This window comes from Malania oleifera, chromosome 5, assembly GCF_029873635.1.
Source record: "Malania oleifera isolate guangnan ecotype guangnan chromosome 5, ASM2987363v1, whole genome shotgun sequence".
Taxonomy (NCBI): Eukaryota; Viridiplantae; Streptophyta; class Magnoliopsida; order Santalales; family Ximeniaceae; genus Malania; species Malania oleifera.
In genome coordinates this window covers 19,145,396-19,172,453 of record NC_080421.1, presented here as the reverse complement: position 1 = coordinate 19,172,453, position 27,058 = coordinate 19,145,396, and the positions used below count along the sequence as shown (strand labels likewise).

General features: G+C 35.4%; 1 protein-coding gene across 3 annotated transcripts; it reads right to left on the bottom strand.

The window, feature by feature from the left end:
* LOC131155638 (uncharacterized) lies at window positions 1-27,058 on the bottom strand. 3 transcript variants are annotated; one of them, XM_058108894.1, is made up of 10 exons: window positions 26,747-27,058; window positions 18,356-18,423; window positions 17,424-17,449; window positions 13,144-13,234; window positions 12,646-12,741; window positions 3,815-3,883; window positions 2,287-2,345; window positions 2,074-2,196; window positions 505-576; window positions 1-422 (listed from the first exon to the last, which is right to left on the bottom strand). In XM_058108894.1, the coding sequence occupies exons 1-10, from the start codon at window positions 26,831-26,833 to the stop codon at window positions 358-360; spliced, it is 756 nt and encodes a 251-aa protein (XP_057964877.1). In that variant the 5' UTR covers window positions 26,834-27,058; the 3' UTR covers window positions 1-357. The 3 variants fall into 3 exon arrangements, with proteins under 3 accessions (XP_057964877.1, XP_057964878.1, XP_057964875.1); XM_058108895.1 differs by lacking the exon at window positions 3,815-3,883 and having other exon boundaries at window positions 26,747-27,001; XM_058108892.1 differs by having other exon boundaries at window positions 1-2,345.

Below are 27,058 nucleotides of genomic sequence, written 5' to 3'. Positions count from 1 at the left end.
TGAAATTAATGAAGTTTGATATTAGCATATCAGCAGATAAAGCACTTTTTCTATGGAGCAACAGCTTTTAATTTCCAGGAACAAAAACAAAGGGAATTTGACTAATGCCAAAAATCATTACACTCAACAGATCCCCAGCCATAGGAACCACCTTCCACCACCAACTTCACTGTGTCACAGCAGAAAAATGCCTATTTAGGAAGCTACAGATGCTCGTTCTGGGGCGATCCTTTCCTTTCTACGAAAACCAGAACCAGAAAAAGCATCCATGAAAACCTTCCTGTGTTCATGCGGGTGCGTGAATTTAAATTCCCCACCTCATTATATAAATCTATCCAGAGTGTTTGCCTCGTTAAATCATAACCGCTGACTGAAGTACATGTTCATGACGTATCTCGAAGGGTTAAAGCCACTCAGAATGACTGAAAAGAAGGGGAAGAGAAATTTGAATTTCAGAGACGATAAAACATAATAGGGAACACCAGTCTGAGAGGTAATACTTACAGATGGGAGAAAGGATGATGACAACACCAATTGGATACAGGAAAAAAGTTGTCCTCTCCAAGAAAGGCAATACTGCAGCAGTAAATTTATTATGAGATTATTAAATACATGAAATTAAGGTAGAGATGTTTATAAAACGGTGGTCACCAGTTGCTCCTGATATAGAACTCTATCCCAGCAAACAAGTTTTCAGAAATGAATAAAATCCCACTCAAATGTTCCAGTTATCGGTTTATTTCACTCTGAACATAGGATTCACAAGAAAGGATATGTAATGAGACAATTTTCTCTTCTCAAAAGAAATCCCCTAACAAATACATTCAAGTTTCGTCTGGATCATAATGGAATAGACAAAGAATAGACTAAAAATTGCATAGGATGTAATGATTTACAAAAATGCTTCTATGTAAAAGTTTGTATTATTTGCCCATCCAGCATGAAATACAATATAAATAGAAACTCCAAATTTGCAAAATTTGGAAAGTCATCCATTATCTATTCCATGTTGTGGGTTAACATTTTCTTTTGTAAGCCCTTGTATCCCTCTACTATGACTAATCAATTCTTGGTCCATTCCATTACACAAACCAAATGTGAAAAGTTATGAGTGCCACGTTAACTGACAAGATTGATAAACTTATGAGGTAATTTTCAAGGCTAACTAACAAGATTGATAAACTTATGAGGTAATTTTCAAGGATAACTGACAAGATTGATAAACTCATGAGGTAATTTTCACTCACAAGAAAATTACTCTCATTTGAGGCTCATAACCACAAAATTACAAGAACCTAGTTTACCATACTCCCAAAATATAGTAATAGCACTAAACAAAAAGAAAAAATGTAGGTTCATATAAATAGATAATGCTGATAATAACCCATCACAAGACTAACTATAAAGGTATGTGAGAATGGAATAGAATCAAATTGTCACCAGATTTTGTTACCTTTCAGGGGAAAAAAATATGTGTGTTTCTTTATTCAATTATTCAATTCACGTCATGCCCACCCCATACACTCAAGGAACCAAAGTTAACATAAAATGTTTGCAATGCAAAGCATAATAGTCTTGAACCAACACCAATAAGGTATTCTCTGCTTTGGCCGATTTGGCCTCAAGTCTAAACCATAAAAGGCACCTCATAAAGTTGAAGACTATTCCATCCTCATATGACCAAGATCTCCCTAGTAGACACCCAATGTGGAATCATGACATATTCTCTCATGTGTATCTCCCATACTCTCTTTAGAGTGACCCACACTTTTATATGGGATCCATCCACAACACAATACCCTCAAGGTGGCTATAATACCCAACCGTAACAGTCTCAGCCCAACTCTGTTCAAGTATTGTCTGCTTTGGCCATTGTGCCACATGGTTCAGCCACACAAAAGGCAACTTGCAAGGTTGAAGCCTACACAATCCTTATATGACTAAGATCTCTGCAAAACACACATCATGATACAAAGAATGTGCAGGAATGCTCTGTCCAATCGACTAGACGCAACTATTCCCCGCCAACTCTTAAAAGAAAATAAAAAATACTGAGCATATAATTTAACTTACCATCATAACCTAAAAAATTGAGATAATGATAATAGGAGGCCGCCACCATGAAAAGCAGATTTGATAGCAAAACAGGAATGAAACCATGTGCTACCAAGAGAGGTGATAGAAAGTAATGTATAACTGCAACATCATTAAAGACATCAGTGACATTTAAGCATGAGAATTGCAGTAAAAACACAAGAGCAGAGCACATATTAGCATAGCAATTACCATAAAGCATAACAAACATTGGGAAGAAAGAGTTGCAGTGAACATCAAATGCATACAGCCTTCATAAGAAAAAGCAAGAGTCAGCACAAAACAATCAATTTTCTGTTAGATTTTAAGATGCATGGAAAGCAAGCTATAATTTTTACTACACATGATTCAAAAGATGACAAACAAACATAGAAAAACAAATGAAATTGTAAATTGATGTCTTCTTAGATGAAACTCAGCTGAATTTGGCCACCAGTGTAAAGTGGGAAAACTACAGAAACATGCAGAGAACATCAAGATAGTTACATGGACCTTCTATTACATTTTTGAAATAACATTGCCCTTCCCTCTGTAATAATTTTCAGTAACTAATTCCCCATTCACTGGTCAATAATTACTATAAGTTAATTGAGGTCCAAGATGCCTTTTATACCTTAATGCAATTCAAATGGGAATTTTTTTTTTTTTTTTTTTTGAGTGTTGGGAAAGTTGGGAAACCAAAAAATCTCCTTCATATCAATACATCAAACCCACCTGAACATCTTTCTTCACCATAAACAAAGTAGATCAGTCATCCATATCTCAAAATATATGGACAAGCTTATCAGGAGCTTAGGGATAATAACCAATGCCAACTTTAGAGGTGTATGTACTTGTGCAGTTCTCAAGCTCTGATAGATCAAATTAGTTCTCAAGCTCTGATAGATCAAATTACCAAAACTCAATAGCCTTGACAGAATTTTAACTACAGCTTGCAGTGAACATATTCTTGCCTTCCGATTTTTCACTATTCACAATAACAAGACCCCCCCCCCCCTCTTTAAACACACACAAAATCCAAAAAAAAGAGGGGGATTTTAATTGAATCGTTTTCTCTTTTAAATCCATATACCTTCACAAACTTAATTCCAACCATAAAAACAATTTATTTTGCTGTGTTTTAGAATACAATTTGTAGTCCACAATCCCAGATTCCTGCTTCAAACATATTTACTAGGTTGACAGCTGAGACCAATTGTCAGCAAGACCCTTTTTTGGGCAAGTGGGCCTCTCCAACATTTTTTTTTGGCATCAATTCAACCCAGTCCAACATCTTCATTGGAGTAGCTAAGCTTTTAAACTTGTCAACTCAGGTCATAGAGTTCAAAATGTAACAGATGATTGACGAAAGATCACCAAAAATGGAGCTTGGTCTAGACAGGGTTTTAGAAGGGTGATTTGTACTCATTTAGTGAAGGTTAAGAGTTAATGTAGGTGGACATAGTGTTGGCAACAAGATTTGCAGAGAGATGAAGTGTTTCTTCCATTCCACAACTCCACTGCTCTGGAAGAGGTTAAAATATTCATTTCAAATAGAGTGATATATTTTTATATAAAAAGTAATGACTGGAAACTGTGCAATGTTATCATTTCTGTTAACTCATTTTCTTCCTAAAAATTTTGGCGGGGAAGGGCAGCATCATTTCAAAAATGTCCAGGGAGGTCAATGAAATTTACCCAATTTATTAAAAAGTAGGATAGTGGAAGTTCCTAGACTTGCCATTCAACCCGCTGCTCAACCACATGACTGTTTGGAGCCTCTTCTCGAAGGTAAGCATTTGTCAGGAGCCTGCAAGGACATTGAGAAATAGAATTAGCCATCTTGCCGGTCTTTGATTTGCTATACGGTTCAGGTTAGCGTAGCACATATTGGAAGAACCAACAAAATGTTCAAGTCCAAAAAAGTGCCAACCTTAAAAATTCAGGCATCAAAAATTGGATTTTAAGGTTTAGCCTCAAAAACACTAGACCTGTCCCAGCAGTAGCATTACAAGCACTTTTAAAAATCAAAATAAAAATCAAATACTTTTTTAGAAGTAAATAATATTTAATGAAAATAGAACCAAAAAGAGTACACGCACGCACTGTTTGGGAGCATGGATTTTAAACTTCGGATTTGGATTTGGATTTGGATTTGGGTGGGTTTGATAAATTCCAATACAATTTTATGTTACTTCTCATCCAAATCCAAGGTCTCTCCAAACATAGGGGCATGCCAGAATTCATTTTAAAAAAATCTAAACAGTATGCATGGCACACAGTGGGTGGTCAGTGCCAAGAAATGTTTTGTACAACAAAGAAAAGCAATGAATCTTTCTAGTGAATTTTTTGTCAATCATAAACATAAGAAGCCAGCTATAGTATAGAATGAAATTGAATTTGTTAGAAGAGAATGTGTTATTTTACTAATTAGGCAGAGTGAGTGGGAGTATTTTTGCCCTTCATGTCCTATTATTCTTAATATATAAACAGAGTAGACCTGGAGCTGTGCATAAGCTAAAGGGAACTACTGACCAGCTCTTCTGCCCATAATGTCTTCTTCTCTTCTCCCTCTCTAACCCTAAGGATTGTATTTTCTTCATTGAAACTTTAAATTATGTCAGATTTGCAACATTGTATCGAAGCGCTAAACTTCTCTAAACCTGATTAATCTAACTTAGTTGCAGCCACCTCTCTTCTTTTCTTTCCTTCACTCCCTTGTTTACTCTTAAAAGTAGGGAATCATTTAGGGCCTTGACTCTTCTCAGTTGTGAGCAACTCTTGTGGGCATTGTGTTGCTCGGGTTAGTTTGCTCACTGATATAAAGACAGCCATATACAGGTTCGTGCAGACTGATGTTGCTATTCAGATGATTAGCTGTGAATGATGATACTGTTATAATGTTGTCAGTGAATGTGATCTCCTGGTAATGCCTGCACATGCTTCTATCTGCTGTCAAGTTGTTTACAGAGTGTTTGCAGGGTGGATAAAACTTAATTGTGATGCGAGCTATAGGGGCAATCCAGGTATTTCAAGAGGTGGAGGAATTATTCGGGACTATCATGGCATGGTGAAAGCGCAACAATGGTACAAACAATAGTGCGGAATCAAAAGCAATTCTGGAAGGAATTCATTTATGCAAATGACTTCATTATTTTAATGTGATAATTGAAAGTGACTCGCGAATTGTTGTTGATTGGCTTCGGAAAGGTAAATGTACCTTGTGATATCTTTGGGATTTTTGGGAGGACCTCGTGGTGGAACTAGAAGGAGTGAACTTCATGGTGATCCATCAATATAGGGAAGACAATAGTGCGGCTGATTTTCTCACTAAAGAAGGAGAAATGGGAAGCAATGTCACTTACGAAGAACAACATCTTTTACCATGTTCTCTAAAAGGTATCCTTTGGATGGATAGGTTGGGTCTCACTTCCTTTCGTCATTAGTTCAACCTCTCAATTTTTGTTTGGTAGGTTTATATTTTTTGATTTTTTGATTTTATTTTATTTTATTATTTTTGTTTTTGATAGGCCTGTTTAGATTTGTTTTTTATTTAACTTTGTTTGGATTTGTAGTTCTGTTTTGGTTGGTTGTTGGTGTTGTTTTTGGGAGGCCTTTAATTTTTTCATCAGTAATCTCCCAATGCTAGTCTTGTAACCACGGTATTCCTCCGTCAAAAGTAAGGGCATATCAATAAATAAATGGAGGTGCCGCCCTCCTTATTTATTAAAAAAAAAAAGGTGCCTGCAGTTTTAAGTCGTGTTCTGCTCAGTTCTGTGGTTGTTCCCAACTTTGGTTCAGGAAGTGGTATCTAGATACTCTCCTCGTGTTTTACCCATTACAGGAAACAAAGTTAGAATCAGCAAATGGGGGTACTGTTAGTGCAATTTGGCCAGGTAGAGGTAAAGATTGGGCTATATTATTCTCTCAAGCGGTTTCTAGAGGTACTTTGCACAACTGGGACTCTCACATGACAAATTTAGTGTGCTGTATTAGGGATTTTTTTTTTCCTTATCATTGTTGTTGGAGATGGAGGGAAGGAGGCAGTGGTAGTCTACTTCATATGGTCCTTCTAGAACTACCTTTAGATCCCAGTTTTCAAGGAGTTTGGGGCTGTGAATGGGTTATGTTATCCTAGATAGGCAATTGTGGGAGAACTTAATGTACATTCCCATCCAAAAAAAAAGGGCGGAGGTTTTCATCTAGCATGCAATTTTTAGATAGCTTCATTAGAGAGCATGGTTTGAGAAATATTCCATTGCAAAATGCTTCATTTACATGAGTGGGAATATGAGACACTAACAAGTAACAACGCCTGTTTCAGATCACATCCTGTTTATCTGGAGTCTAGAACAGTTAAATGGAGCCCTACTCTTCTTCAGTTTGAGAATAAGTGGATGGATCATCATGGTTTTTGTAATTTGGCTAAGGAAACTTGAAGTATTTCTGATATTGTTGGTTGGGAAGGTTATAGGTTTATGAAGAAGCTAGAAGGGATGAAAGAAGTGTTTAAAAAGTGGAATTTAGAGGCATTTGGAGATGTTAGTAAAGAAAGGGAGTATTTTGAGTGAGCTGCGTGTGTTGGGCAGGAAAGAGATTGATGAGAGGCTTTCCAGAGAAGAGAGAGCTGGACAAGTGACTTTGAAGAATGAGATAGAGATTGTTCTTTTAAAAGAGGTTAGGGGTTGGAGGCAAAAATCTAAAGTTCAAATGGACAAGGGAGGGGACTGCAATTCAAAATTTTTTAATAAGGTGGTGAATGGGCAAATGAGGCATATCCAAGAAATAGAGTTGAGGACTGGGGAAATAGTGACTGATGTCAGAACGATGGCTGAAGAGACCACTGATTTCTTTAAAAATTTGTTAATATTTAAAAGGCCAATGGTTGAGGGTTGGACAGGAGTCCTATTTCTAATACGCTGATGTCTAGGTTGGAGATGCCTTTGGAGGAAGAGGAGGTTAGGTCTGTAATGTCTAGCCTAGAGATAGATAGGGCTGCAGGATCAGATGAATTCGATATAGCCATTTTTCTTTTTCAGGAGTGTTGGGATGTGGCGAGGACAGATCCAATGCAGATTTTTTTTATGAGTTTCAGGGTAATGGTAAATGGTAAATTGGGGAAGAGCGTAAATTCTACCTACATTTCCCTTGTTCCTAAGAAGAAATAGATCAACCGTGGTCTCATATTTTCAGCCTATTAGTAGTATCTAGTGTGTATAAATCATACTACGGTGCTTTTTCTTGCTAATAGGTTGAGTTGTGTCATCTTTATTGTGGGTAGAGGCAGATTGTGGGTGCTATCTTGATTGCAAAGGCAGTGAAGGCTTATGATAGAGTTAATCAAAAGTTCTTAGGTAGGGTGCTGAGGAGGAACTAGATTAGGGGGACATTATCTAATGCTTATTTTTCAGTGATTATTAACAGGAAGCCTAAAGATTGGGTTTATTTCTTCTAGGGGAGTCAGGCAAGGGGATCCCCGCCCGCCCACCCACCCCACTTTCTATTTGTAAAAGCATGCTTTTAAATAATGGCCGTAACTACATAAAGGTTTTCTGGGTTCCCTATACTGTTATACACCGCGAAATTGGTGGGAAGAAAAATCAGTCATAGCAGCCGTCACAGACCACAACCATTATGTAAAGGCAGCTACAGTTGTTACATAATCGCTACAGGACTATTACAAAAATAAATAAATATATTCGGAAAAAAATTAAATATTTTTTATTTTTAACTTTTATCTTCTCACTTTTGTTTTGCTCTTTTTCATAAATCATTCTAAATATACTATGTGGAGAGAGTAGGAAAAATTCTAATGATGATGATAATGACACAAAATTTACTGTTTTTAATATATATTTCATGAGAGATGTATTAATTAACAATTTGACAATACTAATTTGTTAAAAAAATATTTTATTTTGATAATATTAGCAATTTGATATTTATGTTCTATATTTTTCAGCTTAAACCTTCTTTTCTTTTCTAGTTATTGTATATTTGTATTATTCATGTCTTATTTGTCTAATAGATTAATGGAGTGTATAATCTATAATGTATTTTGTTTTATTAATTACTTTATTGCACATAAGAATTTATCATACACAGGAATAATGAAAAAGTATAAATACATGTGCACACGTAATTTTTCTCGATGGTGGTTTAAAATAAATGTAAATTTCTTGCCCTAATCAAAAAATTTGGTTAGTTGAACTAAAGAATCCAAAATACACTAAATGTCTTCCTAAAAAGGGTTAAAAGCTTAAAGCATGCAAATACACTAATATGCATAAGGTTGTGCATGCTTGAAAAAAAAAAAAAAATTCACAACTGTTACACCCACTTCCCATTATGTAACATCCACTACTCCCGCTCCCCGCTACACCCGTTACCATTACATTATGCTACCCGTCACTGCGACTTAAAACCATGCTATTTGTCCTTGGGGGTGGATGTGTTAAGCAATATGATGATAGATAGGGCTGTGGGTAGTGGGGCTGTGAGGGTATTAAGGTGAGCAAGGAGGAGGTTATAGTGCATCATTTGATAACACCATTATTTCCTTAGATGATCATGTAGACTCTTTTGTTACATTCTCACCAATTTGCAGGATTTTGAGAGGGTCTTTGATCCTAGAATTAATTTGGGTAAGAGTGGTGTTGGACAAATTAATCTTAGTCCTAAGAGGGTTTTAGAGCTAACCTCCCTAGCTGGAGATGGATAACACAGTGGCCTTTGATATATTTAGCAGTTCCTTTGGGAGGTAAGCCTGGCTCTCTAACCTTTGGGATCTAGTGGTGTCTAACATAGCTAAGGAATTGGATGGTTGGAAAGGAGCCTTGTTCTCTTTAGGTGGTAGAACTACTTTCGCTCAGATCATCCTTTCTACCATTCTGTTGTAATTTTTATCTTTTTTTAAGGATCCTGGGAGGGTAGACAGGTAGAGCAAAATCTTGAGCGGATTACAAGGGATTTTCTTTGGTCATGTGTGGGGGACAGGAGTGCAGCATTAGCTTCTTCATTTGCTTGTTTGTTTCTTGATATTTTTTTCTTGGGACTTCCATTTTACAAGGGTTTTGAAGGATAGAGAGGTGAAGGAGGTGTCTTCTTCACTCATTTTTACTGGATGTTTGTCATGTCACCTAAAGGAGTGATGGTAGAGTTTGACCTTTGGATTTATCAGAGGTTTATTCGTGTAAATATTTCTTCTCTTATCTTATTAAGGTTGATGTCATTTTTCCTCTCTATAAGGTATTTAGGAGGCTAAAGTTCCTTCTATGATAAAGGTGTTTGTTTGGCTTGGCCCTTACTAGAGTTGGCACACCAACAATCTGCTGCAAAGTAGGAGGCCTTCTAAAGCTCTGCCTCCAAATATGTGTCTCATTGGTGGAAATAGTTTAGAGCATGCCTCACATTTGTCTATTCATTGTCCATTTGCTTGGAACTTGTGGAATACTCTTTTTGGGATTCTGGGTGAAATGTTGTGTTTGTCCACAGTTGGTGAAAGAACTATTGACTATTTCTTTTTTACTGGTTCTGGGAAAAGTAAGGATGTTAAAAGACTCTGGAAATGTGCTCTTTGGGCCGTGTCATGGGGAATTTGACCAGAAAAAACTTTTTTCATGTGAGATATTATTAGAGGGATTTCTTTGGAATAGGATACGTACTTGGCCTCACTTTGGGCTTATAGCGCAGGCTGTTTTAACAATTTCTTTTTTACCAGTGGCTGTTTTCAAGATGTCATCCGAGATTTAGGGGCTTCATTAAATTGGTGTAATTTTATTTTCTCTATTTTCTTGGTTGAGTACTTCTTGTTCTCCTCGTATTTATATCTGTTTCTTCCTCTATGTCTCAATAAGCATTCTTTTCAATCCAAAAAAAATTACTAGCAGCCCAGTGTTTCAAGGGAGGGCAAAGCACGTTGAGGTTCACTATCATTCTGTGAGGGATGCTGTTTTGAGGGTTGTGGGGACTCCATTTTTGAAATATGTGGTTCAGTTAGAAGATGTTTTCGCGAATGCTTTATTTAAACCCACCTTGTCTAATTGTTTATAATAAGCTGGGGTTACGTGATATCTGTACACCTCCAGCTTGAAAGGGAGTGTTAAAAGAGAATATGTTATTTCAGTAGTTAGGTGGTGTGAGGTGGGATATTTTGGTACTTCACACCCTATTATTATTAACATATAAAGAGGACAAACTTGGAACAGTACATAATCTCCAGGGACTGCCAACTGGATCTTCTCCCTCTTATCTCTATTCCCTAGAATCTCATCTTCTCTTCCCCCAATTTGGTTTGCAAAAGGAAATTGAAACAGGAAAGGAATTGAGAAATGGAATTAAGGCAGAAATAGAATTGCTTTGGAATGCAATTACTGTATTTAGTTAGTAACATTGAATGATTGTAGGAATCCAATTTCGATTTCCTTCCAACATTTGGTATTCTTCAATGGCTTCTATAATGGAATGAAAAATAAGTCATTCTTTTTATAAAAATTCATAATATATAATTATTTAATTTTGTATTATTATTTTTTATTTTATAATTTTGATTTTTATTAGTGTTAATATTATTTTTTATTGTTGTTATTATTATTTTTTAAATTCTTAAAATAATAATTATTTTTTTTTCCTTTTTATTATTATGTTCTTATTGTTATTATTTTTATAGTAATAAATATTATTGTTAATGTAATTATTATTAGCTGTTGTCCTTTTTTATTATTTTTACAATAATAATTATCCTTAAAAATAATAATTATTATTGTTCTTGCTGTTATTATTATTTTTATAATAATAAATAATATTGTTATCATAATAACTATTAGTTGTTATTGTTTTTATAATAATAATAAAAATTAGTATTATTATTTGTTGTCATTTTTGTTTGATTATTATTATTTTTCGTTATTTTCATAATAATGGTTATTATTAGTGTAATTATTATTTTTTATTTTAATTATTATTTTTATAATTATTATTATCCTTAAAATAATTATTATTTTTGCTTTTTTTATTATTATTGTTCTTGTGTTGTTATTATTTTATAATAATAAATATTATTGTTATTATAATTATTATTAGTTATTATTTTTATAATAATTATCCTTAAAATAATTATTATTATTTTCGCCTTTTTTATCATTAATATTGTTCTTCTTATTATTACTTTTATAAAAATAAATATCATTGTTATTGCAATTATTATTAGTTGTTATTATTTTTATTATAATAATAATAATAATTAGAATCATTACTATTTTTGTTGCTTTTATAATATTTTATTATAAAATAAGTTTGATTCCATGGAATAAAAATGGATTCCAGGCTTCCAGCCCATCTGGACTATATTCACGATTCCCCATTTGTAGGAATTGTATTCCAACCAGAATACGATTCCACCCTTGATTCCATATATCAAACGCAAGGATGCGATTCCATTCTTGAAATTTGATTCCATTCAAGGCCCTACTCCGCGAACCAAATGGGGGAGTAACTGTTGTATTTTCTTAATTGAAACTTCAATTTATTTCAGATTTGCAACAGAATTAATCATTTCACATTCAATTCTACTGATATGATTCCACCTACCTTCTTATGGAACCATAAAGCAGAACATACAGTAAAACACAATGTGGTTGAGGATAATCCCGTATTACTTTAGCACAACAATAGAATTTGAATAATAAAGTAGCAGCCAATCCTTTTAAGGAAAAGGAAAAACTTTTAGTGCCAAAACAAATATCAAGAGCAAACAAACAATCAATGTAAAAGGAAAAATAAAACAGAAATCAAGCAACATCTAACATTTATACAGTGCAATTCTAAGAAAAGGAGGAAGAAGAAAAGAAAAGAATTTAAGTGAAAAATTTTGGATTTCTTTTTCTTTTTTTTTAATGGCGTTGGGGAGAGGGGGGAGATGAACTAAGTTTAAAAGACAAGACTGAAACTCCAACTCTCAAATGATACAGTCGAGAGACTAATGCCGAATGATTACAGAAGTAGCAAAGCTAGCTAGCCTAGCTTCCGGCTTAGATCACTGGATAATGATTAATGAAGCGTCTAAGACATCACACCCCAACAGACCTCCCCCCAAAATATATAGAAGTAGCAAAGCCAGCTAGCCTAGCTTCTGGATACATCAGAGGGTATAAACAACCAATGATCATTTCATAATAAACTATTATTGTATTGTGATCAAAAATAATATGCAAGCAACTGACACGAACGACTAGGCCTATTCTTGAAAACTTACAAATAAAGAAGATATAAGCTAGAAGTACCATGCTCCTCTCCCCCCCCCCCCCCCCCCCCCAATTCCAACATAAAGAACTCTATGATCTTACAACCATGCTTATCAATTATGCTTTCTGCACAATGGTATCATATGCAATAAGAGAGGACAACAAAGGCAGACTGCATTTCTGTATTCAAGAACTTCCAACAAATAAATCAATAGGCATTCAATCAGAAACTAAACGATGACGGCACTGCAGTGACCTGGTCATTTCAGCATCAGAATTAATGAATATCCTTAAAAATAAGACACACATCCTTTTGTGAAGAGGCTCTTACCAACAACATGTAGCCAGAATTGCACCAGTTATTATAAAATGGAACAGCAATACTGAAATAACTACAAAAACAGCATGTGCTGCACTATGATCATACCTGAAATAAATAAAAAACCAGAAGATGGGATTAGAATGAAAACTTTTTGACTAAATATGATAGAAAGTAATCATGCAATTAAATATTAAATAAAACATAAAATTCAATAAGATAGAATTATGGTAAATTGTGGGTCAAGGAACTACAAAAGAAGTTTGCAAAGCATAAATGCTACATCAATCCATTCTGGACATGCATATTAACGAATCATAAATTGCAGTACAAAAGGTCCTCTGAAAGAGAAATTAGTTTAGAGGATTTCCATCACCCAAGTGGTATTTTAACAGCTCAAAAATTTGCAGAGATTTCACTAGACAGGCTCTTAAACATCAAAAATAGTTGCTGCCATACCCATTTAGCAATAAATAGTATCCATGATTGGCAAGTGTTTGACAAACTTACGCAGCACAATAAGCCATAGTTGCAACTGCCAAAAGAAGACTGCAGATTACAACAAAAGCAGGATCATCGCGTGCCCATTGGTTCTTTGTTTCTGAGACCAAAAAAGAAAAGTGAACAAGTTCACAGTTGCATATAAATTTTTTATTAAAAAAAAATGGTCATAAATTTCCATGAAATTTTTGGAATTTCTGCCTTCCACCTCCCTCAAAGTCAAAAGGCAGTCAATTTCAGTTTTACAAGATTGCTGTCAAATTTCCATGAATCACTCAAATCTATTTGCGCCTAAATTATCTATATTAGTATAATACATAATTTTTAACTAATTTTTGAATTTTTCATTGGTATTAATTGAATATGTTTAATACCACTATTGTAGGGCAGTTATTGCACCCTATACACCTCCACATCCTTTCTTTATTTTTTTATAATATTTTATTTCTAAATCATGCATTATCATGTCTTTTAATAGTTTCTAAAGTTTCATTAAAGAATTTCATGCTTTACTGCATATTTCCATCATTTTTCAAAATCAAAATTGACATTGACATTGAAATTTTCATTGAAATATCTGCACTTCTGAAACTCTAGTTGAAATCGAAATTTAAGCCTTTTGTTTTGAGTGTGCAGTAAAAAAGGCAAATTACACACGGAGATAATTCTTCTATCGAAAAGCAGCCAAGTTGAAACGTAAGCCATCACACAAAATTAATAAATATATATATAACATGCATTACAACAACAACAAAACCAAGCCTTAAGTCCCACTAGGTGAGGCGGCTATATGAATCCTTTTTCCACCAATTTATGCAATCATAGACCATTTCTTTTAACAGATTCAGGGATATTAAATCCTTACCCACTATCTCCTCCCAAGTTATTTTAGGTCTACCCCTACCCCTTCTACTGCTCCCCACAGTAACTAACTCACTTTTCCTCATTGGCGCACCATATGGCCTACGTTGCAAATGTCCATACCATCTAAGTCGTCCCTCCCTTATCTTATCTTCTATAGGATCTACACCTAACTTACCGTGAATATGTTCATTCCTTAATTTATCTTTCAATGTTATACCACTCATCCATTAAAGCATTCTCATCTCGGCAACTTTTCCTTTTTGGATATTATGTTTCTTCGTCACCCAACATACCGATCCATATAGCATAGTTGGTCTTATAGCTGTCCTATAAAACTTCCCTTTCAAATTTACAGGTATTTTACGACCACAGAGCACACTTGAAGCACTTCTCCATTTCACCTAACTTACTTTAATTATATGCATTATATCATCTTCAATTTCCTTCAGCTTGCATAATAGATCCAAGGTATCGAAATCTACAAATGCTATTTATTTCTTCATCATCAAGTTTAACTTTGTCTCCAATATTCCTCCTATCATTACTAAAATTACATTTCATACATTCTGTCTTATTTCTACTTATCCTAAAGTCTTTAGATTCCAAAACTTCTCTCCATAATTCTAACTCAACCTCTATTCCGTCCCTAATTTCGTCAAATTAATACATTATCATCTGCAAACAACATACACCATGGAACCTCCTTTTGAATACTCTTAGTCAATTGGTCCATCACTAAAGCAAAAAGATAAGGACTCAAAGCAAATCCTTGATGTACACCTATGATGATTGGAAATTCTCTAGTTTCTCCATCTATAGTCCTTACACTAGTCATTACTCCATTGTACATATCCTTAATGACATCAATATGCCTACTACAAACACTCTTTTTTTCTAAAACCCACCATAGAACTTCCCTAGGTATCCTATAATATGCTTTTTCAAGATCAATAAATATCATATGCAAGTCCCTCTTCTTTTCCCTAAACTTTTCTATTAATCATCTTAAAAGATATATAGCTTCAGTGGTAAATCTCCCAGGCATAAAACCAAATTGATTTTCTAAGACCTTCATTTCTAACCTTAATCTTTGTTCAACTACCCTTTCCCATAGTTTCATCGTGTGACTCATAAGTTTAATTCCACAATAATTATTAAAATTTTGAATATCTACTTTATTTTTGTATATATAAAAGTGTTTTTCCTCCATTCAACTGGCATTTTCTTAGTTTTTATAATTGTATTAAATAAATTAGTTAACCATATAATTCCGTTATCACCTAAGAAATAAAAACATTGTCAAGCATCCTAAATTCTGCCATATTGATCTTACTAATTGTGAAACTTGATTATCTTAAATCTTAATAATCACAGCAATTGATAGAAATTCTCTCCATTATTTCAATAATTTTGCAGGTATCATTACATTCTTAGCTGGCTTATCTCTATTTCAAAAATGCATATATTTAAAAATTTAACAGCTGTACATACTCAACATTCATCACCGTCAGTGAATAGCTCATTGTGTTGTAATTTTTAAAACTGGGTTGGTGTTTGAACATTCAGACCAAGAGCTTCCCAAAAACAGGCATCTCCCACTTTATCCATCCAATTGGATTTTTTTCTATCAGTGAGATAAAGTAATTCATTAAGAGCACCAATGGGAGCTCAACAGATGTATGTGTGAGGTATAGAAGGAAAAGAAAAACACATATGAGATATTTTCATGTTAAAAACAATACAAATGTTACTTTGTACATCAAATCTTCCAGCAATTTAAACATTACTCATTAACTCATCATACTTGTCATTAATGTTTCAGCCAAGTTCAGGTTTTCACCAGTTTTTTAACATTACTCATTAACTCATCATGCTTGTGATTGATGCTTCCATCAAATTTAGATTCACAATTTGTGCCAATATTTCTATGAACAATGCTGAAATTTTAACTAAAATTTCAAAATCTACAGCATTGCAACAGATTTTCCATATCTGTTATTGAGTACGTAATTAGTTTGGTTCAGTTTTTTGACCAAATCCAAACACCAAAACCAAACTGATTTGTTTCAACAATTGAAATTTGATACTGAACTAATAATTAAAATTTTTTATTAAAAAAATTATCATCAGCTTACCCGTTTGGTTCAGTTTTTAATTTCAAAAAGATCGGGCCCTAAGGGCAAAGCTGAACAGGGCTGCTTCAAAGTTTTAACATTATAGCTAAATTTTTAGTTTTTTAAAATATTAGAGTTCTAAAAATTGAGGGTCAACTATGTATAGGGCCTTGTGTAGCAAACAATGGGGCTTGGACCAAAGCTACAAAGGGAGCAGGGTTGGGGTTTTTATGCAAAAGGGAAAAGCAATGTGGAAGAAAGTGGAGGTTCCTCACTCATCTCATCTATAATCCCCATGCAGCCATAAGGGAAAATAAAAGGATAAAATAAATAAATATATAACATAATAATACAAGCAAAATATAAATTAAACAATAAATATTAAAAAAATTTGAACATGAAAATATAATATAAATAAAATAATACATGCATAATTCGGTTTTTAGGTTTAGTTTTCTGGTAACCAAAACCTAATTTTTAAAAAAATAGAAAACTTGAACCAAAATTTGAAGCCGAAAAACCAAAATGAAATGTAAATAGTTCAGCTTCAATCTGATCTTGGCTTCTCAATAATATTTGCACACCCCTAATCGGAAATTTCATCACGACTACCATCAATTGAGTTTCAATTGAATTGAAATCTAAAATATCAAACAAACTTTTCCAACCTGTAAATGGAAAAAATATCTCATACAAATGTTAAATCAGTCTATCATGCATTCAACCATGAAAAAAAGCAAGATTTGATGAAAATGATTATCACCTAAAATAGTTTTGGACGCAAGTGTAAGTATATAACACATGCAGAACAAATAACCATAGGATGATGAAAAATGATAACATTAAACTTTTATCGTAACAATAAAGCATTATATTCCTTACACAGAAAATGTAACAAGAAACTAAATTGAGAATTTTCTTAATTCATCACTAAAAAAGCATTAAAACTTTAGCATGAGAAGTTGCAAACTGTGTGCAGTATTACCCCTTAAAAGAGAAAAATGAGAAAAACTATAGGCAGCATCTATGCTAAAATTAATGGTTGAGAAATATTTGCCATCTCTTGTCAAAGAAATTGTACAGCTAATATTAACTCATCCAATTGTACATATTGTTCTGAGAAGAACTATAATAAGAACTTTGAGATATAAAATAAGCTATCTCTAAATATTATCTCTAGATAACTCACAAACTACATCCAAATAAAAAGATAAAATGGAAATAACGACCACACAACATGATGTTGCAGTCAACACCATAAAACATCTAACCAAGTGGAGGACAGCAAGCAATTAGAGGAGACGGACTTACGCTTATGGTACTTAGTGTGCTGATAGCTGCATCAAGCATAAAATCCCACATGCCAAATAAAAAGTAGACTAATTAGGAACGTACTTGATAAAAGACTTAAAATACTACTATGCAAGCATTTTTTTATCAAAAGTCTGAATCAAACTGAGGCAAAATAACTTGACAATAATTATTAAATACAAAACCCACTTAACCTAACGTAAGATCTTTCAATGAAGAAGCTTCCGTTAAAATCTTTAAGAAAGAATCTAATCTACTGATAAGTTACAAAAACATCAAAACAACTGCACTTTCAGTCATAAATAATGAAAGCTCTAGAAAATTAAGATAAATAAAAGAAAACAAATCTAATAAGGCAGAATGCCAATTGAAATGTTTTCATTTTTGACAATGTTTCAAGCTCTATTTAAATAATCAGAACAAAAATAAAGAAATAAGTCCTAGTTGATAGTCTCCAGACCATATGAAAAAAGGTTAAGTATCTCCCAATGACATTCATTACCAGGTGGCTCAAGATCTTTCAGTTGCAGAAGTGTAGAACCTGTTACTACACAATGCATGGTTCATTACAACGTATGTACTTTGTGTTTTCTCCTTTTAAAATCCCATGCTCCCCAGTCATAGTCAGATATTTGTGACGTGATCAACATAAGTTATATAGTTCTAATTTTACACATGACAACTTGACAGCCGAGTCACTCTCCAGATCCTATCTTATAATCAACTCTGGGACCCAAGTATTGCAAGCCACACAATCAGTGTTCCTACCACTTCCTACACCTCATCTTAATACATTAGTTCTCACATTACTTCCATCTGCCACAAAAATTGTCCACCCTCCGAGTTTGAAGGCTAACTAAAGCATGATTCATGATAGAGATAATAACATCAAAATTATAATAAAATAATACAAGAAAATGGAGGATACTTACACAACTTTTGGTGAGGTACATAGATGAAGCATTTGCCAGAAAGTATATTCGATATCCATTTGTTGCCACTACAACCAGCCAACCCAACAAAAAGATAAAAAAATATGACATATCCAATAAAATAAAATAAAACAAAGCAACATATAACGTTTACCAATACAAAGAAGTACTCATTAGTTATTAGCATGGATGCATCACATCCACATGGCCTACTACTACATAGGTAATAATTTGGATATCAAAATGTTTATTGGTCAAAAATGTAGTAAGTAAGAAACTGGAAAGAGCTTAAGGAAAAAAGCCCACAGTAGTATGCAAAAAGGGGAATGAAATGTACTATAATAGGACACCTCTGTACATCTTGAGAAGGTAGATAGGAGTCTTGAGCGTTGGAAGATCGCATTTTAGTCTATTGGAGGTCGTATCACACTCATTAGTGCCCATCTTTATTTATTTCCTTTCTCCTTTTAGAATGCCTTGGAAAGTTTCCAGGGCACTAGAGAGGATGATGAGTGACTTTCTTTGCTGGGTTATGGGGAGAGCATGAGAGAGCATTTAGTTAGTTGGGAGGTTGTTTGTAGACGCAAATCTGAAGGGAGACTGGTGCTTGGCAATGTGGTATACTGGTATCCAAAAACATCACCCAACTAAATAATTTGTGGACTGTGGAGGTCCATATGGCACAATATGAAACAAAAGTAAATGTGGACTCCATTGAAGCATGGGAGACAAGAAGATGCGGTATTATTTCTCATGCACACCCCTCGTAGCTTGTGTCCCACATGTCAACTCAGTTTTTTCCTCTCACAAGTCACAGCTTGAAGTGGGAAATGGAAATAGAGTTCATTTCTAGGAGGATGTTTGTGTGAGTGAGGTTTCTTTGGTGCAGAAGGTGCCTCATTTGTTTAAGTTTTCTTCTCTCAACAATGCAGATATCAGCTCATCTCTTCTGAGGGGGGTTCTCTTTCATTGGACCTCCATTTTTTCAGAAATCTCAACAATAGAGAGGTCAATAAGGTCACCACCTTGATTTCTTTGTTCCTACCAATATGGAGGATGAGGGATTTTGGGAGGGTGATTCTTTGGGGCTGTTCTCCTCCAAAAAAAAAAAATTTCTCCTCAGAAATCTCGGACCTTTATCTGGATTGTGATTCTGAATAGGATTAATATGCATGATATGTTACAGTCTAACAGATAAGAAGGCCCTATAAGTCTCTCAGTCCTGACATGTACTAGATATGTCACAAGTCCAGCACAACAAATGCCCACCTTTTTCTGCATTGTAAGGTAGCATCACAATAATCACACCTTTGGAATGCTGTTTTCTCTTACTTTGGCGAAGCTTGGGTGGCACCTCGGAATGTGGGAGATCTCTTGCTCATGAGGCATCAGGGTTTTGGGTCAGGCATTAAGTCATTGATTCAAGTCCAGGGCCAAGTCAAATGACTGAAAAGAAAGGTCCCATCATGTATAAGGAAGTTTCAGGCTGGAAGGTTGCGCAGAAACCGGAGAGACAGTCAATCTACTCGACAAAAGGAAGAGCATTGACTGCGCGTTTCTTTAAGGTTTTAGGTCAAGTAGAAAGGGCTGTGGATTATGAAGTTTGATAATGGAGTCTTGTTTTGGGATGTAAGTTTCTTTAGGGGTATGCATCTTCGGGAATTAGAGGCCTTGGCTGGTTTTATGGATACCATATATGGTGCTTCGGTGAAGGGGTCTGGTGAGGATAAGATGTGCTGGAAATCTGATAGAGAGAAGGGCTTCTTGGTTAAAGGTTATTATAATATTTTAATGGGCTTCAAAGATTGTGGCTTTCCTTGGAAAAGTATTCGGAAGCAGAAAATTCCATCTAGAGTACCTTTTCCCGTTTGGCCTGCTGCTTTAAGGAAATGCTTAATGATTAACAATTTACGAAAAAGAAAGGTTTGGATATTGGATTGGTGCTACATGTGCAAGTGTAATAATGAGACGGTTGATCATCTTTTTATTCATTGTCCGGTTGCAATGGACTTGTGGGTTATGGTATTTGGTTTGTTTGGAGTGAACTGGGTTATGCTGCAATCTGTAGTGGGACTTCTAGCATGTTGGCAAGGCAGCTTTGGTCGTTATCGAAATGGGTTTATTTGGTTGATGGTTCCTCATTGTTTATTGTGGTGTAGGGAGAGAAATAGTAGGTGTTTTGAAGATAAGGAAATATCCATTTCAGACCTGAAGCTATTTTTCTTTACAAATTTGATGGATTGGTTGGCTGCTTTGCGAAACCAATCATTTGCTTCTGTTTTTGATTTACTAGATTCTTGTAATTTCTGTTTTTGATTTGTTTACCCCATGTACACTCATTGTGTAATTGGTGTTCATTTTTGTTATCAATAAACTTATTACTTATCAAAAAAGATGAACACGAGAATCTTTAAGGGCCACACAACTTGCCCTAGCCTCTTATAGGATGGAGTGGTGTTCTTGGCTTCATTTTGGGCCCATTCTTTTGGTCTTTTTTGGGGTTGATCGCAATCTTCAAAAAGGGATTGGAAGGCAGCTCTATTGTAATTTTTCTGGGTGTGGATTATTGTACCCAGAGGACATCTTGTCCTCATTCTTTGTACAATTTTTCTCTTATCAAGAAAAAAAAATCTTCAAAAGCAAATAAAAATCATCAGAAAATGGTATTTCTAAAATTTCCCAATTCTCCTTAGTGCAATTAGCAATTGGCCAACACTATACCAACTCCATGTTCCAAAACACCCCCAATTTACGCCAACATTTCAGCTACTTTAATTAGAAGATTGAAAAATGAACGCAATCAGCCTTATCCAAGCTTGAGCTCATTAAGCCTATCGAGCCTAGAATCAAACTCTAGCTAAGTTTGAGCTCATCCTGAATTGAGCCTGAGCCTTAATCATCTGAACTCATCAACGACTCAGCCATCGCAAGCTTAACAAGCTTTTATACACTGAAGTCCTAAACTACATACTCTACTAAAAACTATTTATTTTTCATAATTATACACATTCTTGAGAAGGTGCTGGTGAATTTTTGAAATTTGCATGAGGCTTATGATTAAGTCAAGGCCACTCCACCTCTTTGCCAACCCTACTAATTCTAATCATAATCACACACAAACATGTCCTTGCACACCTTTCTAGAGTTCATTCTACAATTTTAGTAACAAGCTTACGCTTAAGTAAAGGTTAAGTTAAGGTCACTCCGCCTTGTTGCTTATTCTACTTTTTTACCAAAAAACACTATTTGCTTTTCATAATTATACAACTTGAGATGGTTGCAAAGTTTCAAAACTTGTGCCAGGCTTACAGTTTAGTCAAAGTCACCCCACTTTGTTGCCAACGCTACTTATTTTTCTGGATAACAAAAACCTCATTAATGCAAGAAAAGAGAAAAAAAAAAATACAGGAAAAGAGGAAAAGACATCCTACTTCACAGAAAAATCAAAAGGAAAAAAGAAACAAAGTTACATCAATGCTGCCTTACAATCCCTTCGGATGTCAGAAAGCAAGATATCCTTAAACATCCCAAGAGAATAAGCCCAAAATGCAGCCAAAAATGAAGCTTCTCCCAAATCAAATACGTTGGGAGTCTTCTGATCTCTGAATATCCTAGCATTCCTTTAATTTCAAGCCAAAGAATCCACAATATAGCAAAAACAAAACAAAACCAAAACCTTTTCTTTTTTCCATTCCTTTGAAGCCCCACAACTTTACCAATATGAAATCATAAGTAGTTTCTGGACCCACCCAACCCTCACCACTGCAGGAAAACAAATTATTCCTCAGCCCCCCTTGCCACCTCACAATGTAGGAATAAATGACAGTCAATCTCACCTTCCTTGCCACACATCAAGCAGATGCCAGGACTGAGAGCCTTGTAAGACCTCCTAAACTGAAGCACGTCATTTGTACTAACCTGGTTGAGAGCCAAAGTCCAAGGCCTACTATTTCCCCTGGTTTTATGAATAAATTCAGAACGCTCAACAGGCAGGTAAGCTCTTCCATCTCTCACTCATTGAGACTCCTAAAGAAATGGAAGTCTCCATGACACAAGACCCCTCTCAGAAGAATAGAAGCATCATGCACAGATGAAAGTCTATGCAATCGAGGCACAAGGTATTCCAACGAAGTCTCACCCACCCACCCAAATATCTTCCCAAAACCGAACCCTATCCCCAACACCAACAGAAAAACAAATGAGAGGAAAGAGAAAACCAAAAACCTAAGAGATAAATTTCCAAGGGCATGCATAAGAACCAATTCCACTCCACTTGGTGTCCCACCCATTCCTATGAATACCGTACTTACTCTTTATTACATTATGCTATAAGGAACCAGACTCTAAGTGGAATATCCATAACCATTTGCCAATTAAAGAAATGTTTTTAGAAACCAAACAACCAATGCCCAGGCCTCCCTTAGATTTTGGTCTCCCAACCACCACCCAACTAACAAGATGTTCCCTCTTATCCTCCCCAAAACCAGACCATAAAAAATCTCTCATAAGCTTCTCTAAACTCTCGGCTACTTCCATAGGAATTTTAAAAGAGAGAGGTAGTAAATAGGAATATTAGAGAGACAAGCAGTGTGACAGTAATCCTACCACCCAAGGAAATATACGCCTTCTTCCACCCTTCTAGTCTCTTCCCTACCCTCTCAAACACCAGATCTTAAAAAGCGGGAGACAAAGGATTACCCCATAAGGAAGGCCAAGATACAGAATGGGCGATACAGAATGAGCCAAGACAATAATTCGCACCTCACAAGAGATCTAAAATCTTCCAACTCTCTACTGCTCAAATTAACCAGCCAAACCACTTTTAGCCAAATTAATTTTCAGTCATGAAATCTTCTCAAAAATTTTTAACAGAGTAACTTGCAAAATTTCTCAGTACTATTCTCTAAAAAGAAAGCAGTTATCATCAGCAAATTGAAAGTGAGACACTTCCACCTTATCAATTATCCCTACCTACCTCCAAACCCCTAATCACATCATAACTCTGAGCATGTGATACCATCCTACTCAAACCATCTGCAACCAACGTGAATAGAACTGAGATAACGAATCCCCTTGTTTTAACCCCCTTGGCATCTCAAACCACTCCCTACGGTTAGCATTAATAATCACAAACAAATTGGTGGAACTAAGGAAACTTTGATCCATCTACGCCATAAGAACCCAAAGCCCTTCTTAACCATCCCCTTATCCAAGAATCCCCAATTAACCATATTGTAAGCTTTCTCAAAACCAAATTTAAAAATAATGCCCTGATTACCTCTCCTTTTAACATCCTCTACCACTTCATTAGCTACCAGAACCACATCCAAAATTTGTCTCTTAAACAAAAGCCGATTGGGCTAATGAAACAGTATCCCCAAACACCTCCCTAAGTCTTCTCCACAAGACTTCAATAAGAATCTATAAATGCTAGTGACTAAACTAATTGGTCTGAAATTTCTAACCTTCCTCAACCTCTCTCTTTTTGAAATGAGCACATAAAATAGGAACTAATGCTCTTAGAACTACACCATTTTTATGAAATTCCCCAAAAAAACTCATTACATCATCCTTCAAAACATCCCTACTATACTCAAAAAAAAAAAATGCCAAAGTAAAACCATCAGGACCTAAAGCTTTATTCCAATCCATCTCTATCACTGCCTTTCTTATCTCTTCCATTCCAAACAGCCTCCCAAGCCAATTAGCAAATTCTTCCCCAGTGGGTTCCCCCAATTCCCCCAATCAGGCCCCTCCACCATCAACCTATTCCCATAGTCCTCAGAATAAAGGGATTTAAGAAAAATTAGTAATCCCTTCCTCAAGATGCGGCTGACCCCTCACCATTATACTCAAATCCAATTCCCATTCTTTAATCAAACACTTCCTCCTCTCATTAGCAACTCTATGGAAATCCCCATCCTTAGCCCAACGAACCCTAAAGATTTCTAGCACCAACTTTTTCTTCTCTAAACAAAAGCAAATCCAACTCATTACATAGATGAGCCTTCTTTACCCTATCTTCCTCTCCTAAAAAGCCACACTCCTTTAATACGTCTAAACCCTTTAAAGTATTCAAAATGTTATCCTTCTACACCCCAATATTCCCAAGCACCTCTCTATTCCACACCATAAGCCTATCTTTAACGAAACTCAGATTCTACATCTCCCTAAAACCAGCCCACCCTTGAGCCTGGCACTCCTTCCACCATTCTCAAATTCTTTCCCCAAAAGACGAATGAGCCAACCACATATTCACAAATCTAAAGGGAATGGGTCCCCATAGAATGGCATTAGAATCTAGGAAAATAGGGTTATGATCAGAGGTAGGTCTGACCAGCACCTCTTGTACAATGTTCGTAAACAATTCTTCCCAAACATCTGTAAAGAGAAATCTATCAATGTGAGAACAAAGCTCTATCCCCCAAGTCCACCCAAGTAAAAAATGCCATTACTTAATAGAACATCTCTGAGGCCACAATCACAAATAAAATTATCAAATCTTTGCATCCCACTACACTACTTAACACAAATAGTGGCAGAGCACATTATTGAGTGGAGACAATTTCCCCTTCTCAAACTTTAAAACTTTCATGAGTGCATATATTGTGTTAAACTTTATTTAACACAATTATAAATACTAAGAAAATGTCATATGAATGGAGGAAAAGCACTTTAATGCCTATATACAAAAATAAAGGAAATATTCAAAATCATAATAATTGTAAGAAATTAAGATGTAATAATAAAAAAAATAATAACTAAATTAAATTAATGAAACAATTACGGTAGAGAAGCTAAGGTGTGGTAGGTCCACTTTCCTTAAAACTAATTTCGCGCCTACAGAGAAAATCTCTCGGTACAAATAGTCACAGCGCGCACAATCTCCAAGAGTACTTAGCTAGGCCCGGGCTTGTGTGCACTCACAAACTCCTTAGAAGAGTGTCCCATGAGTGTAGAGAAGTGTTTCATATTAAAAATATAATTTTAAATTATGAACACATTTATTTAGATACATGGAGGAGAAGAATCCAAGTGGAGGAGAAGAATCCAAGGGGTGTAGATGGAGAAAATATAGATGCAACCCCCTTAATAAGCATCTGCTACACTGCTACATAGTAAAAATCTTATGGCAGAGGTCACAAATGATTCATTTCATCTATTTATTTACATTAGATATGATTATGGTATTATCGTTATCGCAACATTAGCAATAGAAAAATACTCTAGAAGTTAATGTTTGGGATGTCGCCAACAAACATATTTCTTATTAGTTAAAGCACTCCTCGATCTAACTTTTGCAATATGCAATTATCAAACATTTTTTGGGGTCTTACGTCCTTTATAACTTCTGAGAAAGCATATTACCACAAAGACTTCCCTACATGAGAATATGTGCCAAACAAAAATAAATACAACCATGAAAAGAGTGAATAAAGAACATAGAGAATGTGGAGAAATGGAGAAGAATACTGCTAACCAAACTGCATGCTTTGAATTGTCTTCCCACCAATCCAACTACTCAAATAACTCAACAGTAAAACATCCCACACCAAAAAAGAATTCCCAAAAAGCATTGCATTTAACATTATCACCTCATATTTAGTTCCTCTCAGTCATAAACTAGAGTACTGAAAATCATAACTAGCAACCAAGGCACAACTATACCTACTACAGAATTTTAACGGCCAAAACAATTACCACAGCTAATATACCACTTCCCCTATACACCAAGATTGCCTGATCCAAACGAATTTACCTCAGAATTCAAATAACTGATGCAAAGAAGCTAGTCATCACATCCACAACAAGCCTACAGCGATAGATTTTGTATGTATAAAACTAGGCTAGTTGCTTAGAATTCGAATTAAATTACTTTTTTTTTTATCAGCAGCAAGTTATATTGCTTGCTGCAAGCAAAAAAAAAAAAAAAGCTGCCTTCTAATTTGGAATTGCTTTGAGGATGTTGATTGGATGCAATTTAAAATTCAATTCCAAATGTCAATTTTATGGTATCTAGCAACCAAATTGCGGGCTTGAATTACGAACTACAGTATAATTCAGCCAAATAAAGTCTAACCATTGATAACAAACTCGGAGCCTAGATCACTACATCCAGCGTGAAGAACAAAAATCCTACATACATAGCTTTTCAGTCACTTCTCCACATTCAATTCACCCCATAAGACATTGTGATGATAAATTTTGAAGAATGGCACCATGGAAACACAAAATTGAATCAAATTATCGATATAACGGCGAAGGTGGAGTTCAGATCCGGTGAGATACAGAGAATTCACAAACGCACGCACGCACGCACGCACGCACGCACACGAGAGAGAGAGAGAGAGAGAGAGAGAGAGAGAGAGAGAGAGAGAGAGAGAGAGAGACCTTGACTATTCTACGGAGATAGTGAGGGAACACGGGGTTGGCTCGAGAGTTAGAGGACGAACGCCCTTTTGAGACGGTGGGCAGCATATCTGCTCTTCCAAGATTTGCAGGCAATAGTCAAAACCAAGATCTGCGCAATTTCACAGCTCGCTCTCTCTTTGTGTTTGTGTCCGCGTCGGGTTTCAGTTCCGATGGCGAAAATGCGAATCGACGACCTCGATCTCTCTCTCTCTCTCTAGCGGGAGGGAGGGGCACCCAATGACATTGGGACGGACCAAACCGGATCGGATATTCGAGTGCTGCTAGTTGGGC

Bases quoted from the DNA above. Each gene is read 5' to 3' on its own strand.
- LOC131155638 (XM_058108892.1), bottom strand. From the start codon at position 26,833: ATGCTGCCCACCGTCTCAAAAGGGCGTTCGTCCTCTAACTCTCGAGCC. The intron at 12,742-13,143 runs GTAAGTTTGTCA...TATTTATTTCAG, and splicing joins ACTATGGCTTATTGTGCTGC to GTATGATCATAGTGCAGCAC. The intron at 3,884-12,645 runs GTAAGAGCCTCT...ATGTCCTTGCAG, and splicing joins ATTCTGGCTACATGTTGTTG to GCTCCTGACAAATGCTTACC.